Source organism: Tripterygium wilfordii, chromosome 19, assembly GCF_013401445.1.
Source record: "Tripterygium wilfordii isolate XIE 37 chromosome 19, ASM1340144v1, whole genome shotgun sequence".
NCBI classification, from domain to species: domain Eukaryota; kingdom Viridiplantae; phylum Streptophyta; class Magnoliopsida; order Celastrales; family Celastraceae; genus Tripterygium; species Tripterygium wilfordii.
In genome coordinates, this window is record NC_052250.1 from 12,726,218 (window position 1) to 12,751,604 (window position 25,387).

Sequence of the window (25,387 nt, forward strand, 5' to 3'; positions counted from 1 at the left end):
GTGAACTGCGAACCTAAGACCCTAACGTAACTGCGATAAATTCTCCGACCCCAATCTAATCCATACGGCTCATATCGGCCGCTCTCGGTGTCTTCCTTTAATGGTTTGTTTGGCGGTATCGTTTAGCTTGTCATTGTTCTTCGTTGTTTGTTGTTTTTGATGTTTTGATTTTATTTTCGCTTCCTCTAATTGGGATTTGATTTTGAGCTTGTATGTCAATCGATCCTAATTGAAGTGTGGTTTTTTTGTTTTTGTTTATATATTTGAGTTTTTCCTTTGATTGAAGTTTGGACTCTTCGAAAGAGTTGTTTTGAGTTGGGGATATTGTAGATTACAATGAGGATTCTTAGCTCCCTCTTCTGATTGGAGTTGAAGAGATTGGCTGGCAGAATCGAACCTATGACTTTTATAGCCATCACTGAGTAATCATTCAATCCCCAACATTGAAAACTTTATTTCTATAATTTTATTCTTATTATTGAAATTTGAAACTAAGTAACTAACATTGTTTTAGATTGGGATGAAGCATTTATATTATATTCCAACACTTGACCCGAGGCTTTGATGTTCTCACATTTGCTTCTGAACATTGCTATAAACAATGGATGTCTTGTGGTTTGCCTAATATCACCGGGTTTTGTTGGATTGAATTGTGGCAGGCAATCAGGCATTTGAGTGTTTTTACTTGTTTGCGTCTTTGATGGGTTGATTTTATTTGTTGGATGAAATGTAACCTTAAAAACTGATCTTTTTTAGACTAGAGAGGTTTGGTGAGCAAAGGTCTGGTTGTAATTGGCTTTGTTAAAAATTTTGCATTGACAATGATCATATAAGTTTGATAAGACTGCATTTTATGATACTTGTACACAATAAGGAACAACAATGTCAATGTTGCTTATTTTGATATGATATGGATAAATTTGTTTTGAACTCAATCTATGAAGGAAAACTAAAGTTCTATTTGTTCACACAAACCATGAGTGAGGTTCATCAGTTCATGAAATTTGAAGTCTTATGCCTTGGAAAATATTTAAGAATTGTATGGGCCTGCTTAACTTTTGTGGTCACGTTACTGTAATGCATTTTTCATTGAACTTGCATTTGAAAAAGTTTTAGCCAAAAGCAGTAAGTTAGAAGCTCATTGCTTTGTTGGTAGAACTCAAAACCCTCCCTGTTTGTTGTCTGGCTCTTGATTAGTTCATTATGGTTGGTTTATTTTTTATTTGTTTGATTCTTATCATACATAAGATATATGTTGGTGTCATCAAGTGATGAAATATGGATAAATCTTAGGACACCTTCCTACATAGCTCATTTGCTATGGATGAGAATAACTTTTCCATTCTGATGATGATGATGACCTATGAATATGTAGTAGTTATTCCTACTCTATGGTAAATTCTTTTTTGTATAAATAATTGAAGTAAATTCTTAGCATGAAAGAAGCCTCCCTTTTGTGTCTTTACAATATCCTCACTTATGAAAGTCTTCATGAACATAAGTTTGCACTTGGAATGCATTTGTTGTTCTAAAGCACAATGTGTTAAGTGGATCCTCAGGTTTTTCTCTTTTGTGAATGTGGACTTTATTTTTTCACTCTATAATGTATGTTCTTCATCAAGTCTGATTATAAGCAATTGTTTATGTATCTCTACATTGAGGTTTTATGTTTGCTAGGTCATTTGGTGTGTCTAGAGAATGTTGTAATTTGAAGAAAGATGTGAGAAATAGAAGATGGAGGTGTTTTGAGAGTTGGCTCATGCTTATAATTCACATCTCTAGCTAACACCAACCCATGTAAGACTTTTTAAAAATCGACACTTGTGTGCTCGATTATGGTAGGCTTTAGGCTTCACAAGTTAACTATACGGGGATTTGTTAGGATCAAGTCCGACCCTAGTCACTTTGGTGCCTAAAGCGGCACGATAGTGGTTTCCTATAAAAAAAAAATCGTAAATAAGAAGGCACTCAAATAATTTTGTATATCAAAGTGATCAATAAATACATCAAAATGTAAATATAAAACGTAGATATAGAATTTGGTCTTGGTGATTTACAAGTAGCAAAATTTTATTTTTATTTTTTTTTGCTTTTTTAACATGTCCAAAATTCTGTTTATGCACCTTCAAATTCGAATATCTAGATAAAATTGAAAATAAAAAAGAAATTAGAATTATTTTCGGGCTGAGGTGAGGCAGAGGGATAAGGCAAGAGAAGTAATAGTTATTTGGACTTATTTTCCAGTTAGATTGATTTTGACCTGCTCGGAATGATATAGTGTAAAACAAAATTTTAGAAATTTGGTGTCATTATGGCCTTGGGCCCAAATTTTGGCCCAGGGCCGGCACTAATCTATGCTTTGATAACATGTTATAATTTTAAGAACTTTTTACAATTCAATTTTTATACAAGAGTTGTAAATTGAATGTCTTTCCTGATAAGGATGATGTGAGGATGTTGTTTGTGTGGGTAATTTTGTGAGTTCCATGTGATGTATCTTTTGTCTCATGGTAGCCTGCACTAGTCTGTTAAATTTTTTTTGTTGTTGGGTTAGTTATGCACTATACGTGTTTCTAGTGATTCACATGGCATCATCTATTGTCAATCGGCCCCATGTGTACTGGCTCATTCGATATTGTGTTGTGATTATGTTTTGTGGATTAGTGTGGTATTAGCAGGGCCGGCCGAAGGCCTAAGAGACACCATATATTTTAGAACAATTATATATATATATATATTAGTTTACATACATGATAAAAAGATTATGGTTTGGTGGTTAACATGATTGTTTTCTTTTTACTCAACTCGAGTTTGAATCCATGAGGCAGCATTCTACTTTCATTTTTTGTTCCAATAGGGCACCATTATATCGTGTCGCTTTGGGCATCAAAATGACTAGGGCCGGCAGTATTGTACTTTCATTTTTTGTTCCAATAAGGCACAACTATATCGTGCCGCTTTGAGCATCAAAATGGATAGGACCAACCCTGGGTATTAGGTGTTATACCTGTTACATTGAAATTGGTTAGTAATATGAAAATCTCCAAAATGTTGTAAATTTTAGGTTTGATTATTTATTAAGCAAGAAATGCATGACCATAAATAACAGATCGCCAATCTTTTGCATACCGGCCGTGAAAATATCTAAACTCGAAGAAGAGGGGAGATATAGACGTCCAATAATTGAGAATATATTCTCCAATAGATTGGGCCTCTATATACTCTAGTGAGCCGTTGAACTCGAAAATCATGCCCCACACGCTTCGGCCAATTGGGCCTGTCACCACAAGTGTTCGCTCGCCGCTCAGTAAGTCAATCGCCTTTTGCTGGGTGGTCCTTTCCCTTTGGGCCTGCGCTCACGTTACATTAGCTCCCTTGCTACAGTAAGTAGGTCCAATTTCACTTTCTTGGCTCTTGATTGTGGCAAACACAGCGCATAGGCCTAAGGCCCACCACAGTAGCTCTTCAAAACTAGAACAATCAGAAGTCATGATGATTGTTATCCCTTTTGTTTTAAAACAAGGTTTTTCATTTTGTTATGATGAGAGCAACTAAATAAAACCCCTCATTCCATTCCAATCAATGAGAGATGACTCGGTTGACAATCAATTAAGTTGGGTATATGTGTATCCAAATTCTCGGGAATTGGGTCGAACTCTTCTTTGGTGTTAAGGTAATAGCTATGAATAGCCATCGACCCCCGGGAAAGGGTAGAAGAATGGGCCCTATTGTGGGACATACAATGCATTACAGACGTATGATCATTACGCTTCAACCGGGTTATTCTATTCCACCTCTTAGAACGAAAAGAACTTAAATCAAAATACTTAATAGCATGGCGATACATTTATACAAAACTTCTACCCCGAGCACACGCAATGGAGCCGTAGACAGTCAAGTGAAATCCAATACACGAAATAATTTGATCTATGGACAGCATCGTTGTGGTAAAGGTCGTAATGCCAGAGGAATCATTACCGCAGGGCATAGAGAGGGTCCAAACTCTTGGAAATTGTAGAGTTTCCAGATTCACGATATCTAAATATTTTTAGTCATACTCAAAGAAAGATGTGAAATTGTGGACCGCACACGTTTAAAGTCTTCACATATGTTCTCAAGCGCGAAACACTACTTTCAGGCCCCATCCAATGATAACCAAGTACTGTGCATGCCTAAATTGCCCTCCAAAGGTACCAAAACTCCCACTATCGGAGGAAGATCTGGAAACGTGAAGACACGTGTCGAGATCATGTAGTTTTCGTGAAGGGATCAAAGCAAAATAAGTGGAAGTCAAAGTGTCAAGCAACATGAAAGAGGACCCTTTTTTGTTACCACCACCTAGCAGACTGTCAGCCGTTGATTATTTATAATAAATGCGGTTGTGAAGATTGCTATTTGGTGTGCATGCTTACGTTGCCACGTGTCCTTGGTTAGCATGTCAGAGAGTCTTGTACAGCCTTTACCTTTCGATTCATCACATGCTCGTTCCTTCAAAAACAGTTGTGCGATATCCGTGATCGATTGCTGCCATACACAAAACTAACAACACATTCATAGAACTAGAAAAATTTAAGACGTTTATCGCACATCAGATTGACATATCATAATTGGAGGGTATATAAATAAAAATTCCGTTTCTCTCACACAATCAATACATTTTCTAAGCCTAAAAAATAATATCGACGACCCAAAAATAAAAAAGTTGAGTGGATCTTCGACCAAAAATGTACAATATCTTGGTTTATAGTGTTTCCATTGGATTTTCTTTTAACACTTTCTGACCAGAATAATCTTTTATTTACCTGCCTTAAATCATTAGTTGTTTCTGACCCTTCAAACTATACAATAACACTTTTGTCTCTGTCGAGGATATATGGTGAGGTTTTGAAGTCATTTCAAACTGCTAGAAATGGCATGGCTTCATGGTTACGATAGAGAAGATTATTATGCGTTGCTTTTGCTTTCAGTTTCAGGTCATTTGTGCTACACCAAGGCACGGGGATTGTGGTGATGTTGATGCGCACAAAAAGTGCTCATGTAATCTTTTATATATATATCATGACTAAAAAATCTCACATCGGTCTGACATAATCTACTCGAGTGATTTATAAGTAAATCACAATCCCTCACATTGTAGGCGCTCATGTAATCTTTTATATATGTCAAGACTAAAAATCATATATCGGTTTGGCATATATAACTCAGTCGAGTGAGTGGTTTATAAGTAAAGCAGTACAACTTCTCATATTGTAGACGCATTTTCTAGGCCTAATAACTATTGACGACGATCCGTGAAGAACAAATCCTTGTAGACCCGTGGTCCATAACAGACAATATCTTCGATGTGGTTTAGGTTGAGAATTTAAACAAGATCTTCATTTTTTAAAGGCCAAATTTGGTAATCCATGACAAGTGCACTTTCGTCAATGGAATAACCTTTAATTTAACGCTAATGATAGCAAAACAAACATTCTTCAACAAAAATAATTCTAGTTCATAAGAGAACATTAATTAATTAACTAGTAAGAAATAATATTATAGTTGAGAGGCGGTTGTGGGAATTGGCCTAGCTAGTGAGTGGTAAGGCCTAAGTGCATCTTATCCAAGTAAATTTAGTCACGGGTGGCCTCTTTATGGCCCCACACATATCACAATCAATCCACTATAAATATACCACTTTCATGCACCACGATCTTACTTGCACTGCTCCTCACAAGAGTCACTTGCCAACTTTTTCTCTTCAAAATCTCTCTCGATCACAGATATTAATCACAAAATGCGAACCAATAACTTTCTTTTCATTCTCTTCTTCCTCTTCTTCCTCCTCTTCGTTACTTCGATTTCTACTAATTTAACTCCTGGTGTTGGAGGCAAAAAAGTGGAATCTCCAGCAATGTCTACTGGGCCTAACGGTGAAGTTGGTTCGCCTAGCGGTGCTTCTGGTTCGGGCCACGGGTCCAACTATGATTACAGTTGGGGCTGGGGCTCGAGCCCAGGTGCTGGATGGGGTTATGGGTCAGGCTCGGGCCGCTCACCGAATGGGTTTGGGAGGGGTTATGGGTTTGGATCTGGGTCTGGTTCTGGCTCTGGCTCTGGTAGTGGCTCGGGGTATGGTTATGGGTCAGGAGGTGGCGGTGCACACGGAGGTGGACATGGTTCTGGAAGTGGTTCTGGCAATTCTGCTGGTGGTGGCACAGGTGGTGGAAGCGGCGGAGCAGCTGGTTTCAACAATCATGCGCCATTAAATACCAGGGAGAAGAACAACCATCATGGTTGACTGACTAATGAAGTGGTCTCTGAAGTCCTATTCCTATCACCCTATGCTAGCATGCTTGTTGTAATACATACATATATATATATATAGCACTTGCTCCATTATATAGTGCAAAGTGTGTAACTTTGTTATTCTGGTTGTGCTGCGTATGATAGCACTTATATTATATGTACCACCTACGTTATGAAGTGTCGTTATCTTACAAAATCTCTCTTATTCTGTCAATTCCACAGAGAGTAATAGACAGGGCATGCAATGTTTGTCGTGAAAGAATTTTGTCCAACGGTTATGATAGGGATTCGGCAGCTGATATCCCAGACGTTGAGTTGGACACACATGATCGAAGCATAATCGTAAATTCCACATGTTCCTACATAATTATATAGGATAGGATCATACAACTCAGTAACTGCGATAACTAAGATACCAGTTGCTGAGATCCCTATATCATAACTAGTCCAATAGGCGTGATGGATGTAATTCTCATAGGTTCTAAGCCCCCGTTCTTGTCTAAATTGATTCACTGCCTGAATCAAAAGCTTAAAATGCAATAATTGAGAAGAAAAGCAGAACACAAGCAAAACCAAGCAATACATATTGAAATACATCTCTGTATATATCTTTGCTAAGTTCAATCAACCAAAATAAATGTCAATTCAATGACCTGAAGAAAACAAATATGCAACAACCACCAGTGCATGCACAAAGCTTTTCTTCTTCTAAATGTCAATCAGTAACATTAAGTAAAATATCTTTTGTCAATCAGTAACCCCAACTGGGGTCATATACTAGCATATTGTAATAACAAAAAATGACTGTATTCTGTGTTTTAGTGAGCTCGGAACGGGTTGTGAATATTCTTTGTGCAAAGGTATTATTCAAATGAAAAATCTCCCAACTTATGGATACCTAGAGGGAGCTCGGGTTGCCCAGAAAACTTTTTCAATGTGAATTTGAAAACAAGCTTGCCGAATTCTCCCCTTTCTTGGTTGCATTTCTCCACATAGTACAAACCATCATAGACAAAGATTTTCTTAAGACCTTGTGTGGATGGTTTTGACAGATCGTAGCAACGAATAACCCTGACAGAGTTCTTGGCCCTTATACTGTTATTCAATGCAAGGTTACCTCTGGTCAGTTTTTGATCCACTGGCTTTTTATTTTTAACCCTTGGATTGCCACCTTCTCCAGAATAAATCAAGACACCGGGAGATCTCATGTCATTGTCGTAACGGCCAGAAGCAACAACACTTATGGCAATTGAGCATCCGTCGATTTTCATGCTGTCTATACCATTTGATAGCTGACGGTGAAGACCAATGACGAATAGTTCAGCCCTGCATTGAAACATGTCACCAACTTCAACCCCGTAAACAGGTCCTTCGCGACGTGTTGTGTTGACACATTTTCTTTGTTTCCGAAGGGACTCCACTGCAGCAAAGTAGGTGTTCTTTTGATTTCCATTCTTAACACGGGATTCCTTAATCATAGCTAATACTTCCCTGAACAACTTCAAAGTATTCTTAATCGTATCGATGCTAACGCCAGAATGTTGGCTTGCAACAACCATCTCACGGCACCCATTTTGCTTATCCCACTTGCTACACTCCTCTTTTAACACAATATCCACTGCTCCTCCACATTTATCATAAATTCTCAAAGGGTCCACATTGACTCCACTTGAGGAAGCATCATTGTTCATCTGCTTAGAAGATCTCTTGATTGTGGAAGCAAAATGACTTGTACATCGTGACGGAAAGCCTTGGAAAACAGGAAATCCTTTTAAATTCCTTGGAGGAGGATATTCTCTCCCTTTTATAACACCCTTTGTCGCACCTCCTGAAGGCTTGAATACAACTACATCTTTGGAATCAGAATCAACGTTCTGTTTACTGTTTATCTGCTTAGGAGGAGATCTCTTGTTTGTGGAAGCAAAATCAGGACCCTTACTAGCACCTCCTAAAGGCTTGAACACAACTACATCTTCGGAATTAGAATCAACATTCCGTTCACTGTTTATCTTCTTAGGAGATCTCCTGCTTCTGGAAGCAAAATGGCTCATACATCCTGACGGAAAATCACGAGAAACAGGAAATTCTTTTAAATTCCTTGGAGGAGGATATTTTTTTCCTTTCATATTACCATTACTAGCACTTCCTGAACGCTTGAACATAGCTACAGCTTCGGAATCAGAATCAGAATCAACATTCCGTTTACTATACTCAGCAGGCACTTCACGGTTGATAGAAACTGTTTTTGAAATCGTTACAGGTGGAAACCTTTTCCTTTCAACAGTTGGTTTCACAGTAGCCTCTATAAAAGGGAATTCGGGTTCTGGTTTAGATTTTCCAGGGAAATCGTTTCTGGGTCTCTTGCGCTGCATCGGAGGTCCAACGACTGGCGGATTCTCAGGTGGATCAAAGGAAGCCATCTTAAACTCTGGTTGCAAAATTATTCTCCTTTATAGAAAATTAACCCATGAGACATTATTATTTCATTACCCACACACAAAAGAAGTAATTAATGAATGTAGAAAAATTGAACCAAACAGAACACGGAAATGAGAAAATTAATGATAAACAGAGAATGGAAACTTTTCTAGGGAAAATAAAGAGGAAACAATGTCACAACACTATTACAAGAAGCATGCACAAAAACATATCAATGAATAATCCCTAAATGCCAAATCAAAATTCGGGTAAGAAGCATGAACACTACAACAAGAAGCATTCACGAAAACAGATCAATAAATGCCAAATCAAAATTCGGGTAAGAAGCATGAAAACCTAATCGCCACCGCGACAAATGTAGATACCCACTAAACCATCACTAGAAACTTTGTGTCCAAACTTTGTTTATTCCGGGTATGACAAACTATGTCATCCATAATGAAAAAAGTTTTGTCATCCCAAAGATAAAAGAATGGGTTTCTTGTTCAAGAAAAATAACCAGAGACAAAAGAATGGCACTTAGAAGAATACCTGAAATCCTTTCTAGCAGAGGGAGAAGAACCAATCGAAGAACAAGCAACCCCTGTCAACTCTGCAACCAAACAACATACATACATACAAACCTCGTAAACTGAACAAGATTGGAAAGAAAGAAGAGAGACAGAGTGGATGAGCTTGGAAAGAAGGAAAGGAAGGAAGGCAGAGTGAAGAGAACCTTCCTGGATGGCACTTCGATGGAATACTGCTAGAGAGACGCACCATTTCAGTGAATAAATACAAAGAGAATGTGTGTACGTTGTTGAGTGTAACTTTGAGAGAAATTTGAAAAGACGTGGGTCATTGATTGCAGTAGAGAAGAGAGGGTTTCAAACCCAACAGTCGCCCATGTACACAATATGACCGCCTGATCAGTCGCACCTGTTATTAATGCCCACTGAACAGAGAGTAATCTTTCAATTTCAATCATAATAATCATTTTTCAAATTTGAAAAATAAATAAAATTCAATCAGAAATCAGAGCAAAACAAAACAAACGGTCAAAAATCCATATCCCGACAAATATAAATTTTAATTTTTTTATTAGAGGCAGCTCTGTGGTATGTCAATTCAACGGCATAAAATTGATACGGCGTCGCATTATAAGCACGATGGATGGAAATTGGTTTTTTTTTTCTTTTTTTAAAATTACCGAAGTTTGAGACTTTTCATATTCCCACAAACTTTCACTCACAATTACACAAATAAATGCTCGCTTTAAAAATAATGAAAGTGTTACATATCCCAACAAATCCTATTCCAAAAACATCTCAAACTAATATGGCAATGACGTCTCATAATGTGACAAGAAAAGTAGACGACTTGTTATTTTCTTAAGACAAAAAATATCTTTCTTTTTTATCTAATTTCTTGACTACAAGATGCTGATAAATCACAATCACACAAATAAGTGTTCGCCTTTTAAAGGAACAAAAGTGCAACATAGTTCAACAAGAAGTATTCCAAAAACATCTCAGTCTATGTGGTAATGACACATCACGATGTGACATGAAAAGTATATTATTTCTTATTTTTTGGAACAAAAATACCCTTCTTTATTGGTCTAATTTCTTTTACTACATATGCTAACATCATCCGACAAATCACAATCACACAACTAAATGCTCGCCTTTAAAGGAACGGAAGTGTTAGATATTCTAATAAGAAATGTTCCAAAAACTTACTTGGAAAGTGAATGATTTGTTTTTCTTTGGGACGAAATTATCTTTATCGTTTGAAATTACGAAATTGGAGATTTTTCGTGCATCTTCACTCACAAACTACACAAATAAATGTTCGCCTTTAAAGGAATGGTAGTGATACATATCCCAACGAAAAGTATTCTAAAAACATCCCAATCTATGTGGCAATGATACATCATGATGTGACATGAAAAGTAGATGATTTGTTATATTTTTGGACAAAAATAGATCAAAACAACATTATTTTACCATCCATTAGTCAAATAACGATAAATGGATGGAGGGATATGTGATGATACCAAAACAAAGCACAAGAGGTGTAAATCTTTCAAATTCAAAAGGAGTGGATGCATATCGAAATGGTTTAAACCACCAATGACATTTGTCTCATAATTAATTACTATCCAAACTAAAAAAATGGTACAATGGTCCTCTTAAACCCTCTCCAAAAACTAGGTCCCATGATGGTAAAATATAATAATATATCTGTTTCTCAATTTCTTTTTAAAATTACAGATAGTGTAAATGATTTATTTGACACAACACAATTTTTTGAATGATCATGACATAAAGTATAGAAAATACGATTGTTTTTTTGAAATAGCGTTGAGAAATATGTTTTTCATTGGAATCGAACATTGAACACATATATGTCTAACCCAATCGATTGTCAATCGAACCACCTCTCATTGGTTGAAAATATAAATGTTAAAAAACACTAATTAAAAGGAAAACAAGTCACTAATAAATATAGGTGTATATGGGGGGTTAAATATTTATAAGCAAGTAATCTAAATATTGTCATTTCATACGTATAAAAAGGGTAAAAAAATAATGAAGTATAAATATAGCCGTGAGAAATGGAGAAATGGATGGTTGTAGATTTATTGGTGCTGTGTAATAATAGGGCACAACCTTCAACAATCGGGACCCACCATTTCTAGAAGTCAAATTTCTCATTCAACGGATTGACCATTGCGTGAGACTCCCTCTTTAAACTGACAGACAGCCTGCGAAAGTGCAGTAAAACAACTCCCCCCCTGTCTGCTCTGTTACTAATTGTGGTTGCTCTAATACTAAATAATTGACCAAGTCTGCCTACACCAACTAAGAAGAACAGGCAATGAGAGCAGATGCGAGACAGCTCTGTATCTCAGTTCAATTTCAATGGCATAAAAAAGAAATAGAAAGAATTGAAACAATGGCGTTCCATTATAAGCATAAAAATGGCAAAGAAAAACCGTGCTCCTTCACTAACAATAATTTGTCCACTTAGAGCACAGGTTCCGTATAAATTTTTCCTCCTAACCCCAATCCATATTGAGCCCCGTAAGCCCAATCCAACAACCGATCTCCTTGAGGCCCATACCTCAAGAAAACCATTTGTAATTAGTTAAGGAATTGAGCATCCTTTATATCCCGCACTTACTTCCACATATAAGTGACGTGGAATTGTATCAAAAAGTCGGAGGAAATTAGGTTTCTTGGAAACAAATTTTCGCATTACTATTGCTTTTCAAGAGGGTCCACGTAATGTAGTTTTTGTCTTTTAGCAAAATAAAAAAAATCGATGGATGTGATGCAAGCAAATGAATTTTCTACCATTTCAACCGTAGGATCTCAAAAGAATTCAAACAGTTATGGAACTATATTTGTTGATATTGGATTAAAATAAAAATGACGTTGCTGTAACTCTGGTGGCTATATGGATTTGGCTAAGAAGCATGGTCGACAAAGGAAAGAAAGCCCAACACTAAATTGACAAGCTTGCATTAAATGATGCATGTGCATGTTGACTAATAAAGAATACCAATATAAGAGATTCATCGGCGGAATTGATCTTCTTGTATAACAGGATCGCTCAGGTCTAGGATACGATACTAGACTTGATCTTAAATATCCACAGCACAAAAACTCTGAGAACTGCAAAAACACAAAAACTCTGAGAACTGTAAAAGAAAATATGATGAGGGAGAGAAAACAATAGAACTTTGTATTTCTGAAAAATATCTCTAACCCTCTACAACCTCTCTTATTTATAGTGGAGAGAGTAAGACTTCTGCTAGAACTCCTTAGGAGAGTTCTAACTGAACTAAAGCATAGTCTCCATTCTCAAAAATAGAATTACACTAATGCATTTGAGTCTTTTATATCCTTATCCTTCAATTAAATGGATTATATATCTTATCCCTTTAATATGTATTGGGCCAATATTAATTATTTATTCAAGCCCATATTAGAGAAACCCGACCCAATATTTCAACAGTAGTGTGCAAGTGTAATAAAAGCTCTGTACGCTTGAGATTTGTCATGCAAAAGCGACAAAGAAAATCTGCCATGCAAATGATCCAAGTCGGCAGGATATATATGTTTGACAACAGTCTAGTCGGCTGTCAAAGATTACAATCTTGAAGAGATATGCATGAAAGGTTTGGACGGTACTTGCATGCGGGCTTTTAATGCACGTTATTTGAAAAGCTCCATATAAATGCAGGACATTTGCAGTGGAGAGCGTAACAAGCAGAACAAGAACAAAGGGAGCCAGTTTGAGAGAGAGAAATTCTCTTGAAGGTTTTTGGTCTCTTGGGTGTTATTGAGTTCTGGATGAGAGAAAAATATTGCGGGTATGGTTGGAACAAATTTTCATATAATTAATAATTTCTCTAGTTGTTTTTGACAAAAATCATGATTTTTCTCCGTTTTAGAGTTTCCACGTAAATTGGGTGTTATTCTCTATTTATATTTTCTCTATTGTTCTATAGTACGACGAAAATCACAAATGGGACAATGACAAACCGGTAACCATTAGTGTACTTTTAGACGTTTAGCTTTAACAAAAAAAAAATGGACACGAAAATATTCATGAAATGATCATTTACATTTTTACCCTCATCTTCCACAAAAACAAACCAACGCTTCTTTCACGAGTAGAAACAGTCCTACGCGTTCCTACCCTTCCTCCCCTCTCCGTCTCGCTTCTCTATTTCACAGGTGAAATTGTCCTAGTGATTTCGTCAATCTTAATGATGGATTTTGGAATTATCCCTTTTTATATCGTAATTTGGTTTTGTGGATGTTGGGGGCAACGTTTGGCTGGTTCCGCTTATTGGATTTCAGGCGGTGTAGCAACGTTTGGGATTCTCTAGCTATGGTAGCAATGTCGCTTTTTCATACTTGCTATCGTGGAAAATAGGTATTTATATGAAAAAAAAGATTTTTTGTTAAACCTATGTATCAAACCTTTTTTAAGTGAGTATTAAAATAACATTTTCCAATCACAAATTTAGTTTAGTTTTATCAAGGCCAAGGACTAAGCCCAGTACATATAGCCCAACCTTACACATAGATTAACCTGGCTTTCTCTTGGGCCGAAACATTTAGAAAGGCAAATCAAGAAGCCCAAAAATAATTGAACCTGCATTTGTTGTGTTTTCTTTTTTCCTTCCCCTTTTGTGTTTTATCAAATACTTATGCAACGAAAAATCACGAATAGCTCAGATGACACTCATATGTATAATATCTCATAGAGATATCGAGTTCGTCCCTCCCCATCCCTTCTCTTCTAATATATAAAAAAAATAATAAAAAAAAGCACTTATGTGACAACTAATGCTAATTTTTCCAACAACACAAGATTCCAGCCTCTGTATATGGCTGGCAACTGACAACCGAAACCCAAGTGCCAGCGGATGTCCGTATGGACGAAATAACGAATTAATTTATAACTTTGACACAAGTTTCACTATCTTTTGGAACCCCCCCACCCCCCCCCCCCCCCACCCCCCAAATTTTTAACAGCAAAACCGTATCCTTAAAGCAGTGAAACACACAACTAGTATACATCTATGAATATCTGTATTTCAGGCAACCAACAATTCTTAACAGCCAAATGGTACGACAAAAGATAAACGTCCCTGGGACGTCTAGCACTGTTGCAAACGGTATCCTTGATCAGTGAAACACACCACTAGTATACATATATGAATATCTGTATTTCAGACAACCAACAATTCTTAACAGCCAAACAGTATCCTTGAGCAGTAAAACATACCACTGGTATACATATATCCATAAGGAACAGAAGACACAATGATTAGTCACCTACACATAATTGCATCCTCAGCTTGGAGAAATATAAAAGCCAGGGTAATTATTTTATTTATAAAACCACAATTCTATGAATACGAAAGCATGAATTACCCAGTCTAGGCACATGTTTACCTGTTTTATGCATTAAAATCAGCCATAGCACCGGATAGGATCATTGCAGCCTTTTGCAGCAGATTGCTTAGATCCCATCCGGCCCCCTTTCTCAAGGTATTGCTGGTGGTACTCTTCAGCTCGGTAGAACTTCTTCGCTGGAAGGACCTCAGTAACAATTTTTCTGTTTAAGAGCTTCTGCTGTTTTTCCAAACTTTCTCGAGCTGCATTCTCCTGCTCAGGTGTGTAGAAGTATATGCCCGATCGGTACTGGGTTCCAACATCATTACCCTGGCCATAGAGGGGTTTAACAATGTCTAAGAATTTGCAAAAATGACCAGCCAGAATTCCACATTCAACAACATGCACAAATTGAAAATGATTAAAATTTAGCTTGCTAGCACAATCAATTAAGAGGTTGAGTAATTAATCCATCCAGGTGAACATTTAGTGAATCTGAACCTACAAGTGAGACGATGATCATGAAAAATATACACGGAGAAAATAACTTTTGAAATTTGTGACCTATTAGCTCGGCTACGAAAAACCACCAGCAAATGGTATCTCAAAATTATCAATGCCTCATACTTGTAAAACAAAGAGAATGAAAATTCAGTTATAATCTACCATCAAACCATGGTTGGTATTTAAAATACGGGAGCCGGGCAGGAAGACGGCGGGTGGATGCCTCACTGTTCTTGACATTGAAAATCTGCTTACACCCAGACATTTTCCCAAAACGCCAAAAGCAATCGGATGGTTTTTATGAAAAATACAACACCTTCAGCAGAGAAATGGGGGCTCATACTTGAGAGTTGAGACAACACAAAACTCTTTACCAAATGACAAGCGTAGTAACGTAATCACTGTCATAGTCATAATCATCAGGTTTTGATTCAAAACATTTGTCCAAACAATTTGAGATCGGCTGATAGCACTGTCAGAAGACAGATATGCCTTCCATCCAACCTCTTCTGGTCTTTTTAAAGCTCAAGCTTCACAGATGTCCAGTCGACAAAATGAAATCAACAAGAACACAATAAAACATTGATGAATCCAGGTAATCAGATAAGGGGTATACAGGATGATAGTAAGATATACATTAAAACACAAACAAAACCCGGCTCTGTTATTAGATCACTTTTATTATACACAAGCAAAAAAAAAAAAAAACCACCACACCAGAAACTGTTCTTGTAAACCAAGTCTCATGCCAACAATTTCTAAGTCTATTCCAAGTAGCTCTGAAAATGGATAACCATAAATTTGCAGGGATGCACCGTATCCACCTATCCCTACACAGTACACACCCAAAATGTAGCCTACTTAAGTCCCAAAAATGCAGTTTCTGCATATCGAGTCAACTCAAAAAATACTCATTTCCATTTTCACTAACTTCAACAGAATATAATTAAAAATAGACAGCCTGTCGGCCAAATGGTGAGTAAAGAAATCCTTAAAAAAAAGAACAAAATCATCCCAAGAATAGGAAAAAGCTAAATAATAATGCAACGATAATCACATTTCAAATCTGCAAGAAAGACAACTTCCATATGCAAAAAATTTAATCAAAGAACAAGTGACCTAAGCTATCAAAATCTAAACATTTAGCAGAAATCAAACAAATTAGCAGAAAGTTCTCATCTTCAATGAAAAAACAAAGACTACAGTTGAGTCTGAATGATCATCAAGCATCATATACGGAGAACTCAACCACCCAGATTCCAGAAGAGTCACCAAATAAACTACAGCATACAAAAAAAAAATTACACAATACCAACAAAATCCAAGTGAGAAATCATCATCATCAATCGAACATTTATTCCAAAAGTTTGGTGTCGACTACATGAGTCTGAGAAAATCAATGGGATCCACTATTTGTATTAGTTTTCACCATTCATTTATATCTAGGATCATATTTTCATCAATTTTTATGGAATATACATCCGTAGGGTTTGCACTTCACTTCCTCCTATACAAATTATTTCTATTCTTCCCACGCCACACTGTTACCTCTACGTTTTACATGCCCATATCATCTTAAGGTTTTCTTGCTTCAATGGTGCTACTTTTACCTTAAATCTAATAATATCATTTCTTATCATATTTTCCATCATGTCACCATACATCCAAGGAAGCTGGTACATACATTTTTTTTTGGATATGTATGTCTTAATAGTCAAGACTGAGAAACCATATATGTTCGTATAGCTGAACTATAGAATCTTCCTAACCTTAAAAAATACTTAGGTTGCACAAAACCTCATATGCATAACTCCACTACATGCACCTATTTTTAATCCTATTAGCTATGTCCTCACTAATGTTATCTTGGAAAATGGAGTCAACATATTTAAAAACCTTTATTTGTTCCAAGTGAGAAATACACAGAAATAAGGAAGAACAAACGGATAAGACTCACCTGGCGATTCAGGGTGGTGGGGTCATGCCTAGCCCAGAGGGCGTCAAGCAGACTCTCATAACTACAAGCTTTGGGATCATACTGCACCCTCACCACCTCATTGTGACCAGTAGTCCCGGCGCAAACATCCTCGTAGGTCGGATTATGCATCATCCCTTGAGTATAGCCCACCTCTGTCTTGGTCACGCCCGACACTCTCTGGAACGCCAATTCCACTCCCCAGAAGCATCCGGCGCCGAATTGTGCGAACTGCTGCCCTGGAGCCGGAACGTCATCATCTGGGCCTTGAGGGATGGAGGAGTTCATGGCGGATGGGTCTGAGGATTTGGAGCCAAAACCCAACTTGTTAAGGATGTTCATGGGAGCTTTGTAGAGAGAGAAGCGTCTGGTGTGTCGAGGAAACGAGGAGGGTTTAGAGAGAGAAAGAAAAGGCTTAGAGAGAGAAAATAAGGGTTTGGAGAAAGAAAAAGAAGAAGAAGGGACAAGAGGAGAGGCGAAGGATGTGGAGGAAGAAGCAGCGAGAGTGCGCAACATTGTATGAAACGCGTGTAGTGGTAACTGGTAAAGGAAAGGATAGGTTTGAATTATTATTATTAAAAAAATTATTTTAATTATTTTCATATCTCATATTGTTACTTGGACCGGGCTTCTCTACAATAAGCCCATTCGTTGTTGGGCTTGCGGCCCGTTTAGCTTTGTCATTGGGAATGAATCAATGAAAACTAGATGTGGCAATTCGTCACTGCAATTCTGTTTCTTTCGGCTTCGCATTATAGTGAGGTAACACGAGAACCTGATAATGTCTTAGCTACTTGAAGAAGGGATTCTGTAATTTCTCTCACTCCTGTTCATCTTCTGCATCTGTTTCTCTTGATAGCAACCAGACCAAGGAGAGAAAGAAAGCACTCGTTGGAGGCAGCAGGTGCGGCGAAGCAGTCCTTTGGCATGAACCACGATTCCAACAATTTGTGAGTCACGTCGTACCTTGGATAGAATTTTCGTTTCCTTATACCTCATATGTTTTTGGTCTCTCTGTTTAGGAGTCTTGTTGAAGCAGATACAGAGTTTAATGTATAGTTTTGTGAAGCCATTGACGGCATAGAATGTGTAAAAAAGTACGAGAACCCATTGTCATTTGTCAAAACTTAATTGCAAGCCCTTCTTACGTATCCCTGTCTGGATTTTGATTCTTATGTGTTCTTGCTTCACTCCATAGGTTTTTATGAGTTTAGAAGCATTTTTGTTGTTTAGAGATTAACTGAGTGTAATTTCTGAGTGACTGAAATGGAATACTAGATGCTCTCAATATGGTTGAGAAAGAAAGGGAGATTACCTTGATAAAGCATGCTATATAAATAGTATCAAAATGTAGAGCTGAGATTCTGATAGCTGCCATTGTCGTAGATAAACAAACTATATATAAATGATAGCAGGAATGTGCTGGACTTTATGAAAATCTCCCCCTCGAACCCTGTCTACAAACACTTTCGGCATCTCCTTGATCTCTAACTCATGTAGAGCAGTGAGAAGTTTCATTTCTTCTGGAAACATCTTTAACCCCTTGCAGTTGAAAATTCGTAATCTTATAAGCCTTGGCATTGCGCCTGCTTCAACACTCCACTCCTGCAACGATTCCAAGGAGTCCAGCTCCAGGACCTCAAGCTGGGGGAAACCATTAGCAGATATGGCCAACGTTTCTCCATTGTAAGACCTTGCTTTCAGTCTCAGGACCTCTAGTTTTGGCAGCTTCTCGAGTATCTCAATTGAACCTTGGCTAAGACTGGTGTGCTCGAGTGTTAATTGGGAGAAATTTGGAGGGAACTCTTGTAGGCTTGGAAAGTGTGTAATCTCCCCTCTTAAATGCAACTTCACGAGACGACGAAGCGAAGAAAGCTGTGTTAGTGGTGGGAACTCTGCATCTTCAGCACGCAGGTACAAGGACTGAAGTTGTATGAGTTCCACAATTGAGTTGAATATTGCAGTGGTGTCTGTATTGAAGTTACCTCTTAGTCCCAGTTTTCGAAGACTAGTTAAATTTGATGAATTGTTTTGCTTCCATCTGTCAAGGTGTATCTCTGATAGAGTCTGGAGATTCTGAAGGGTGTCAATTTGTAGACACCCACCGTACTTGTTGCCACACATACATAGATGTCGCAAGTTTTTCATCTTCCATATCACATTAGGTACTATCATGAGATGAAGATTTGCTGCTATATCAAGAGTCTGCAGGTTAGTTAATGAGCCGATGTCTGGTGGAAGAGATTGCAAGTTGGTCTGCCTCAATCCCAAGTATTTCAGATGAATCAGTCCTCCAATTGTGCTTGGAATGCTGCCACATGTTATACCCTCCAACTCTAGAACTCGAAGCAGTTTGAAACTTCTAGTGATATAATCTATATCAGTAACTGATCTATAAGGATTATGAAATCGATAAGTACTCTGCCTGCGAACATTTATGATAAAAAGGAGGAGGGAACGCAGGTGTTTGGATAATCGTCCTATGGATATCTCGTCGACAGCTGAATAAATAGCTTGACGACGAGATGTAGCTGAAGGCGTGATTCTCTGAATTTCATCAACCTCGAGAAAGTTCTCTGTTTTCGCTTTTGAGATGGCACTCTCTCGAAGTAGATCATGCAAACGGCAGTATTTGACCCTGTCATTGATGCTCATTCTTGCCACTTGAACCATATTTCTGCCAATTAGCTCATTCAAATAATCCTCTGCTATGTCTTCCATCCTTTCGTCTTGATGTTGAATCAACCCCTCTGCAATCCACAGCCGGAACAATTTGTGTGTGGAAATGAAGTGGTCTTCTGGGAACAGGCCTAAATGAAGGAAGCAAGCCTTTAAATAGTATGGCAAGTCATTGTAGCTTAAAGCTAGTATTGCTGTCACTCCGTTTGGATCTCTGGCGAAGTGCGTGTGCATATTTTCCAGAACCCTCTCCCATTCAACAAACTTCTTTTTTCTTGAAAGCAGGCCTCCAACTACAATAATGGCTAGTGGTAAACCACCACATTTTTCCACGATCTCTTCTCCAGTCTCCTCCAGTTGCGGAGGGCAACTTGTACTTGTGAATGCTTTCTTGCAGAACAACTCCCAGCTGTTCTCTTTATTTAAGAAGTTCAAATTGTAGGGAACAGTTTGAGCATCAGCATGCAGAGCGACGTTTCTGTTGCGTGTGGTGAGCAACAATCTGCTTCCATTACTCTTGCGAGGGAAAGCCTTTGCAAGGTGATCCCAAGCAGTTGTTGTCCATATATCATCCAGAACTACCAGGTACCGTCTCCTTCTTAAATGTTCGATGAGCATTTCCTCCAACTCCTCATCCCCCAGCAATTCCAGCTTTTCCCTTGGGGATGCAATTTGTTTTATAATTGCCGCCAATATACCTCTAGCATTGAACTGCTGGGACACATAAATCCAAGCACGGGATGGAAAATAAGTTCCAATGTCCGCATGATTATATATTTTTCTAGCGAGAGTGGTCTTGCCAATACCACCCATTCCAACGATTGAAATTGCATGCCAACTGCTTTCTCCTACTAGTCGAGCCACCACCGTAGCTATATCATCGTCCAGGCCGACAATATCCATGTCCTCACCGCGGGGAGATGATGTTCTCAGCTTCCGCAGCGTCTCGCTTGCTTGGCTGATTCCCTCTCCAATGTTTCTGATTCCATATGTTTCACGACTGGCAGAAATGTGTTGGACTCTCAAACGAAGTGCCTCGAGATCATCTGCTATCTTGGAGCGATCTCTTAGTTCTTTATGAAAGGAAGCATACCTTTTGACGAAGTTCTTCTTCTTCAGGGAATCAATTTTGAGAATAAATGAGTCAATGAGATCTTCAGCATCGTAAGCGACATTTCTGATCTCAGACACCCAGTTACGAACTCTCTCATCATCATCTTGCTTTGCATCAGCATCTTTAAGGAAGCACCGCATGCGTTTCAGTTCATCTTGCAAATGCATAACTTCTCTGCGAACATTTATCTTGAACTCAAACTGATCAAGTACATCGGCAAGCCTGTCCAGAAGGAAGGAAACAACTGCTTCTGCCATGTTAGGCTATGCTTTATCTTCACACAGTCGGGGAAGCCAACCGGATGCAATCTGGTTGTTTCTTCTTTCTACTATTGGCCTACTGGGGGCAGCAAGGCAGTCTGTCTGTCTGTTAACCTTGCACGGCACAGCCTGATCTTAGAATGAATTATGGGTTGATTTGCAGAATACAGAATTCACTTTGAGTTGCTAATACTCCATAGCCAAGCAGAGTCTGTTTGTTGAACCTTGCACGGCACAACCTGATCTTAGAAAGAACTATGGGTTGATTTGCAGAACACAGAAATCACTTTGAGAGTTTGAGTTGCTACCATTCCAGATCCAAGAAGAGTAAGTTTTGTTTTTGTTTTTCTTCTATTACTTTTCACAAAGTCATATTTTTCATAAAGGGGTTGGGTGGGTTCATACTTTATTGTCAGCACTTGCTAATCAAATGTGAGTGGGCCAGGTTAATCCACATCCACTAGCTGACAAGAAGATTTGGTGGAGTCAACTTTGGCTGGCAAGAAAAAGAGGCTGTTCATGGTCCACATGACACTAGCTTTTACATTTTCTTCAACTTTTCCTAGAAATTTTGCTGAGCATTTCTTTTAAGCCATATCATAAAGTCATGAAGAAAAGTTGACTTGTATTTCTGTGAAGAAGGTGGAATGATGATTCGTAGAAACTTCTTATGAGATTGTGCCTTAGTGGTGGACCTTATGTATTACCCAGGGAAATTGGATTCTCAATTATTATTGCTGCAGATCTAGGTCAATCCAAGACTCAAATGGGGGATATTACAATTATTTTTCCTTTTTATTGTATGGGAAGTTCCTATTCTCTAATAGATATTATAAGTCCAAGAGGATCAAGACGATTAGGCATTGTTGCCTTCTTTGAAGGTTGCCAAAAAGAGTCATTTGGATGGTCCTCTAGTCTTAGCATACTCATGAAGCCCATCTGTTTTCTTATTTTTGGGTTGTTTTTGAACATTTTCATGGCTTGCTTAGCAGTGGAGGTGGGTAATATCACCTATGCATCAGTGTGCAGCTGGATTGGTGTCACTTGTGGTTCTCGCCACCATAGAGTGACAGCACTTAACCATGCTCGAGAAGTTGTCTGTTGCACGTAACAACTTCGAAGGTAACATGCTGACCCTGACTTCCCAATAGATTTCACTAACAACTCATACATTTCACATTCCATTCTTTAGTTACCTGAAATATGAAATTACTTTCATGAGCGTTTGCCTGATGTTCTGTCAACTCATATGTGTTAATTCTTTTAATGTTTGAGCTCCTTGGACTTTAATAAATTTGCAGGAGCATAGCAACCATTATTGGAAACTGTAGATTGCTCAAGGAAATAGATCTCAGCGATAACAAATTGACTGGTAAGATACGCTAAAACTTGCATGAGTGGATGTCTACTACTAGTTAGTTCTCTTGCTATAATATTTGAAAAAAAAAAAGACTTCAGATATTTTTATTGATCCTTATGGAATCAATAAAGCTCTTCCCTTCAGCAATGTCATTCTTGGAAAGAAAATTCAAGAAATCTCTGAAGCTACTCTCCTTGTACCCAGGTGGGTTCTCCTCATCAACAAGCTCCTTAGCAACTCCCATTTTATCATCCATCCCCAAACTATGCAAGCTAGCAATGGACACTCTTTTCCTTGATGAATGAAGTGTGGCCCTATGAACCACACTCTTGTAGATTCCATTGCTTAGTACCTCGACATGGTCTCCTACATGAACTTCAAGTGCTCCTCTTTGTTCTGGGATCACCTGCCACTTGCTGCTGTCCTCTCGATTAGCGATTTCGAGCCCTGTCGAGCTCTGGAGCACAAGTGTGAAGCAGGAGTAGTCGGAGTGTGGAGGGAGGCCTAATGCAATATCTGGGTTTGGACATGGTGGGTAGTAATTCACAGCAATCACTTGCACTCCATTCTCAATTTTGTTGGTAATATGGTTGTATGTTGGTCCTAAGCCTAGGCTCTCTGTGATGACTCCCATCAGTTCCAATGCTAGATTTCTCACTTCCCCACAGTATTTCCCCATATTTTCCCTGGAAAAGAAGAAAAAGAAGTGCATAGATTACAATACATATAAACTATGTTTTGAATCAAGGTGATGTCAAAATTTATCACAATCAAAAGTTGGGCATCATGAGCACATGTATACCCGGAATTTTATTTTTTTTACAGGAAGGCCCCATCCCAAAGGTTACTTTGTGACCCCTGAGCTAGTTTTAAACTTGGGATGACCACCCCGTATATACAGCAGGTCACCAATTTAGTCATCAGTCAAATCTCAGTACGCAAGTAAGATTGAGCCAAGGCTCAGAATAAGACTCTTAACCCCTCCCAGGAAGCAGACCCTCACCTACGAAATCCAAGACCTCAATGAATTGCGTCCCACCGATTCAAACATCGGAACTAAGAGATCTTCATCTCTAAACATGATGATATAACCACTAGGATAATGTCAAGTTGTCATGTATACCCAAAATTCACGACTAGTCATATTTACAAGGCAAGGTCATCAATAGGTCCTTGACTTGTAGAAATATTATTATTACATACATAAATTGGTATGATGACTGTGAGTAATGAGGCGGAGACGTCCACTGAGAGCAATACATTTATGGTTATGTGTTGAATTTTGGTCGCATGGGTTGGATGATCTAAGTTTTAAGTACATATTAGATGTCAAAAAACAAACCGGAGATATGCCACGTCATCCTTATGAATGCGGCAAAGTAATTAAGTCGGCGGCATATCACACAACTTGTCACTAAAACACAAAATGAAACACCACCAGAGATATCAAATTGACAAAAGGCAGCACTCTCCTATCATTGGACCATAGTATTCCACTAGCGCAGAATACACTCCACAGCTAGATTCTACATTTGTATACATATATGTATTAAACGAATTGCGCAACTAGATCTTCGTCTTACAAAGTGAATATATATATATGCAATGTTCGTAAGTAATTAATTAACTAATACTAACCTGTAATGAGGAGGATTATTAGGCCATAAATGAATCCAGTCAGTGAGGGGATTTGCATAATGCTTGAGAAATACCCTCCAGAACTGGACCTTGTCCTCACCATCCTTGAGCCCAGTACCATACCTTACTGGCTTGTATATGTCATTAGACATATGCTTCACCTTCTCTTTCATCGGCAACTCAAAAAAATCAAACGCCGTCGACAGAGCTCCGTCCATAATCGACTGTGAAATTCCATGATTCACAATCTGATCATGAAAACCAAATCAATGATCTGTTACATTAGTCATTGCATTGCGACAAGAGACACGTAAAAAAAAGAAAAGAAAAGAAAAACTTACTTGGAAAAAGCCTAAGCGACGACAAGCATTTCCAACTTGCTTGATAACGCTAGTTCGCTGTGCGGCATCCTGCCTCAACATACCCCAATCGATGGTGGGTACAAAGGCGGTCTCCGGGGCCGAACTCGGCCGGTGCGAAGATGGAATCACGTAACAGTCTGGTACGTAGGAAAACCCCCTCTCTTGTGGGGTTTCACCAATTTTGAATGAGCTTGAACTATGCTCTTCCTCCATCACATCAACAATACTGAACGACCTTAAGATGTTGCTGTGTATATATATATGTGTGTGTGTGTGTGTGTGTGGGCAAGATGAGCATAAACCAACAAACACTCATGACTAGGTTAATCAAAAAGCTGTCTGGTGTCATTTGGTGGTTCGGACGTGGACTAGTGGGATAGTGGCACTAGGGAATGAATGCATATAATTAACAAATATATATGTCACTAATTAAAGCATGCACCTTCTCCATTTTGAATTTCATAATAAGAAACAGATTGCTTGCTGTTGCGGTAATACAAATCCATCGGACCATAAAGGGAAAGGTGCAACAGCCTGCCCCTCTGTAAGACTTTTGTCCATTTGGGTTCAACCTATATTCGCTAGCACAGTTTTGTTTTTTTAGGTTCAACACCAATTCATACTTTAAGTTCAGAAAAAAATACTTGTTACTAGTTTAAAAGTTTAACATGTTATTTTATGTACTTCGTATCCTCCTATGATCAATGTGGGATAAGAGATTTAGTGGTCAATGTGACATAAAAGATTTAGCACCATCATCACTAGATAACTCGCCTAATACTACCAAACTTGACATTAGATAGATTTGTCGCTCCACTACTCGAGCCGGGTGCTACAAAAGGGTTCAGATCATGTAATATAAAATAATACT

At 38.3% G+C, this 25,387-nt stretch overlaps 5 protein-coding genes, 1 long non-coding RNA gene and 3 other non-coding genes across 10 annotated transcripts; 5 read left to right on the plus strand and 4 right to left on the minus strand.

Annotated features, from left to right (window-relative positions):
- The first annotated feature begins 326 nt into the window (after nt 1-326).
- Nucleotides 327-426, plus strand: LOC119986376. Its single transcript, XR_005465263.1, has one exon. It is a non-coding gene; the product is annotated as a small nucleolar RNA R30/Z108 (small nucleolar RNA).
- An 85-nt stretch (nt 427-511) lies between these two features.
- On the plus strand, nt 512-586 carry LOC119986373. The gene has a single exon (XR_005465260.1). It is a non-coding gene; the product is annotated as a small nucleolar RNA snoR31 (small nucleolar RNA).
- A 674-nt stretch (nt 587-1,260) lies between these two features.
- On the plus strand, nt 1,261-1,355 carry LOC119986369. Its single transcript, XR_005465257.1, has one exon. It is a non-coding gene; the product is annotated as a small nucleolar RNA snoR31/Z110/Z27 (small nucleolar RNA).
- A 4,330-nt stretch (nt 1,356-5,685) lies between these two features.
- Nucleotides 5,686-6,499, plus strand: LOC119985074 (glycine-rich cell wall structural protein 2). Its single transcript, XM_038829243.1, has one exon. It carries the CDS (start codon nt 5,777-5,779, stop codon nt 6,275-6,277), a length of 501 nt encoding a protein of 166 aa, XP_038685171.1. The 5' UTR covers nt 5,686-5,776; the 3' UTR covers nt 6,278-6,499.
- A 430-nt stretch (nt 6,500-6,929) lies between these two features.
- Nucleotides 6,930-9,607, minus strand: LOC119985073. The gene is made up of 3 exons (XM_038829242.1): nt 9,440-9,607; nt 9,256-9,316; nt 6,930-8,733 (listed from the first exon to the last, which is right to left on the minus strand). Exon 3 carries the CDS (start codon nt 8,703-8,705, stop codon nt 7,149-7,151), a length of 1,557 nt encoding a protein of 518 aa, XP_038685170.1. The 5' UTR covers nt 8,706-8,733; nt 9,256-9,316; nt 9,440-9,607; the 3' UTR covers nt 6,930-7,148.
- A 4,786-nt stretch (nt 9,608-14,393) lies between these two features.
- LOC119986214 (peptide methionine sulfoxide reductase A3-like) lies at nt 14,394-17,655 on the minus strand. Of its 2 annotated transcripts, none has more exons than XM_038830782.1 (2): nt 17,086-17,655; nt 14,394-14,954 (listed from the first exon to the last, which is right to left on the minus strand). In XM_038830782.1, the coding sequence occupies exons 1-2, from the start codon at nt 17,617-17,619 to the stop codon at nt 14,703-14,705; spliced, it is 786 nt and encodes a 261-aa protein (XP_038686710.1). In that variant the 5' UTR covers nt 17,620-17,655; the 3' UTR covers nt 14,394-14,702. The 2 variants fall into 2 exon arrangements, with proteins under 2 accessions (XP_038686710.1, XP_038686711.1); XM_038830783.1 differs by having other exon boundaries at nt 14,845-14,980; nt 17,086-17,637.
- A 741-nt stretch (nt 17,656-18,396) lies between these two features.
- On the minus strand, nt 18,397-21,506 carry LOC119985767 (probable disease resistance RPP8-like protein 2). The gene has a single exon (XM_038830146.1). It carries the CDS (start codon nt 21,151-21,153, stop codon nt 18,499-18,501), a length of 2,655 nt encoding a protein of 884 aa, XP_038686074.1. The 5' UTR covers nt 21,154-21,506; the 3' UTR covers nt 18,397-18,498.
- A 142-nt stretch (nt 21,507-21,648) lies between these two features.
- LOC119985769 lies at nt 21,649-22,859 on the plus strand. Its single transcript, XR_005465137.1, has 3 exons — nt 21,649-22,278; nt 22,458-22,528; nt 22,721-22,859. It is a non-coding gene; the product is annotated as an uncharacterized LOC119985769 (long non-coding RNA).
- LOC119985768 (flavanone 3-dioxygenase 3) lies at nt 22,535-24,757 on the minus strand. The gene is made up of 3 exons (XM_038830147.1): nt 24,496-24,757; nt 24,155-24,402; nt 22,535-23,202 (listed from the first exon to the last, which is right to left on the minus strand). The coding sequence occupies exons 1-3, from the start codon at nt 24,727-24,729 to the stop codon at nt 22,611-22,613; spliced, it is 1,074 nt and encodes a 357-aa protein (XP_038686075.1). The 5' UTR covers nt 24,730-24,757; the 3' UTR covers nt 22,535-22,610.
- Between the last annotated feature and the right edge of the window lie 630 nt (nt 24,758-25,387).

What these genes read in the sequence shown, in the direction of transcription:
- LOC119985073 (XM_038829242.1), bottom strand. Translation starts at nt 8,705, where the DNA reads ATGGCTTCCTTTGATCCACCTGAGAATCCGCCAGTCGTTGGACCTCCG.
- LOC119985074 (XM_038829243.1), top strand. Translation starts at nt 5,777, where the DNA reads ATGCGAACCAATAACTTTCTTTTCATTCTCTTCTTCCTCTTCTTCCTC.
- LOC119986214 (XM_038830782.1), bottom strand. Translation starts at nt 17,619, where the DNA reads ATGTTGCGCACTCTCGCTGCTTCTTCCTCCACATCCTTCGCCTCTCCT. An exon ending in CCACCACCCTGAATCGCCAG is followed by an intron (nt 14,955 to 17,085) that starts GTGAGTCTTATC and finishes CTCTATGGCCAG; the next exon opens with GGTAATGATGTTGGAACCCA.
- LOC119985768 (XM_038830147.1), bottom strand. Translation starts at nt 24,729, where the DNA reads ATGGAGGAAGAGCATAGTTCAAGCTCATTCAAAATTGGTGAAACCCCA. An exon ending in GTCGCTTAGGCTTTTTCCAA is followed by an intron (nt 24,403 to 24,495) that starts GTAAGTTTTTCT and finishes TTTCATGATCAG; the next exon opens with ATTGTGAATCATGGAATTTC. An exon ending in AATAATCCTCCTCATTACAG is followed by an intron (nt 23,203 to 24,154) that starts GTTAGTATTAGT and finishes CTTCTTTTCCAG; the next exon opens with GGAAAATATGGGGAAATACT.
- LOC119985767 (XM_038830146.1), bottom strand. Translation starts at nt 21,153, where the DNA reads ATGGCAGAAGCAGTTGTTTCCTTCCTTCTGGACAGGCTTGCCGATGTA.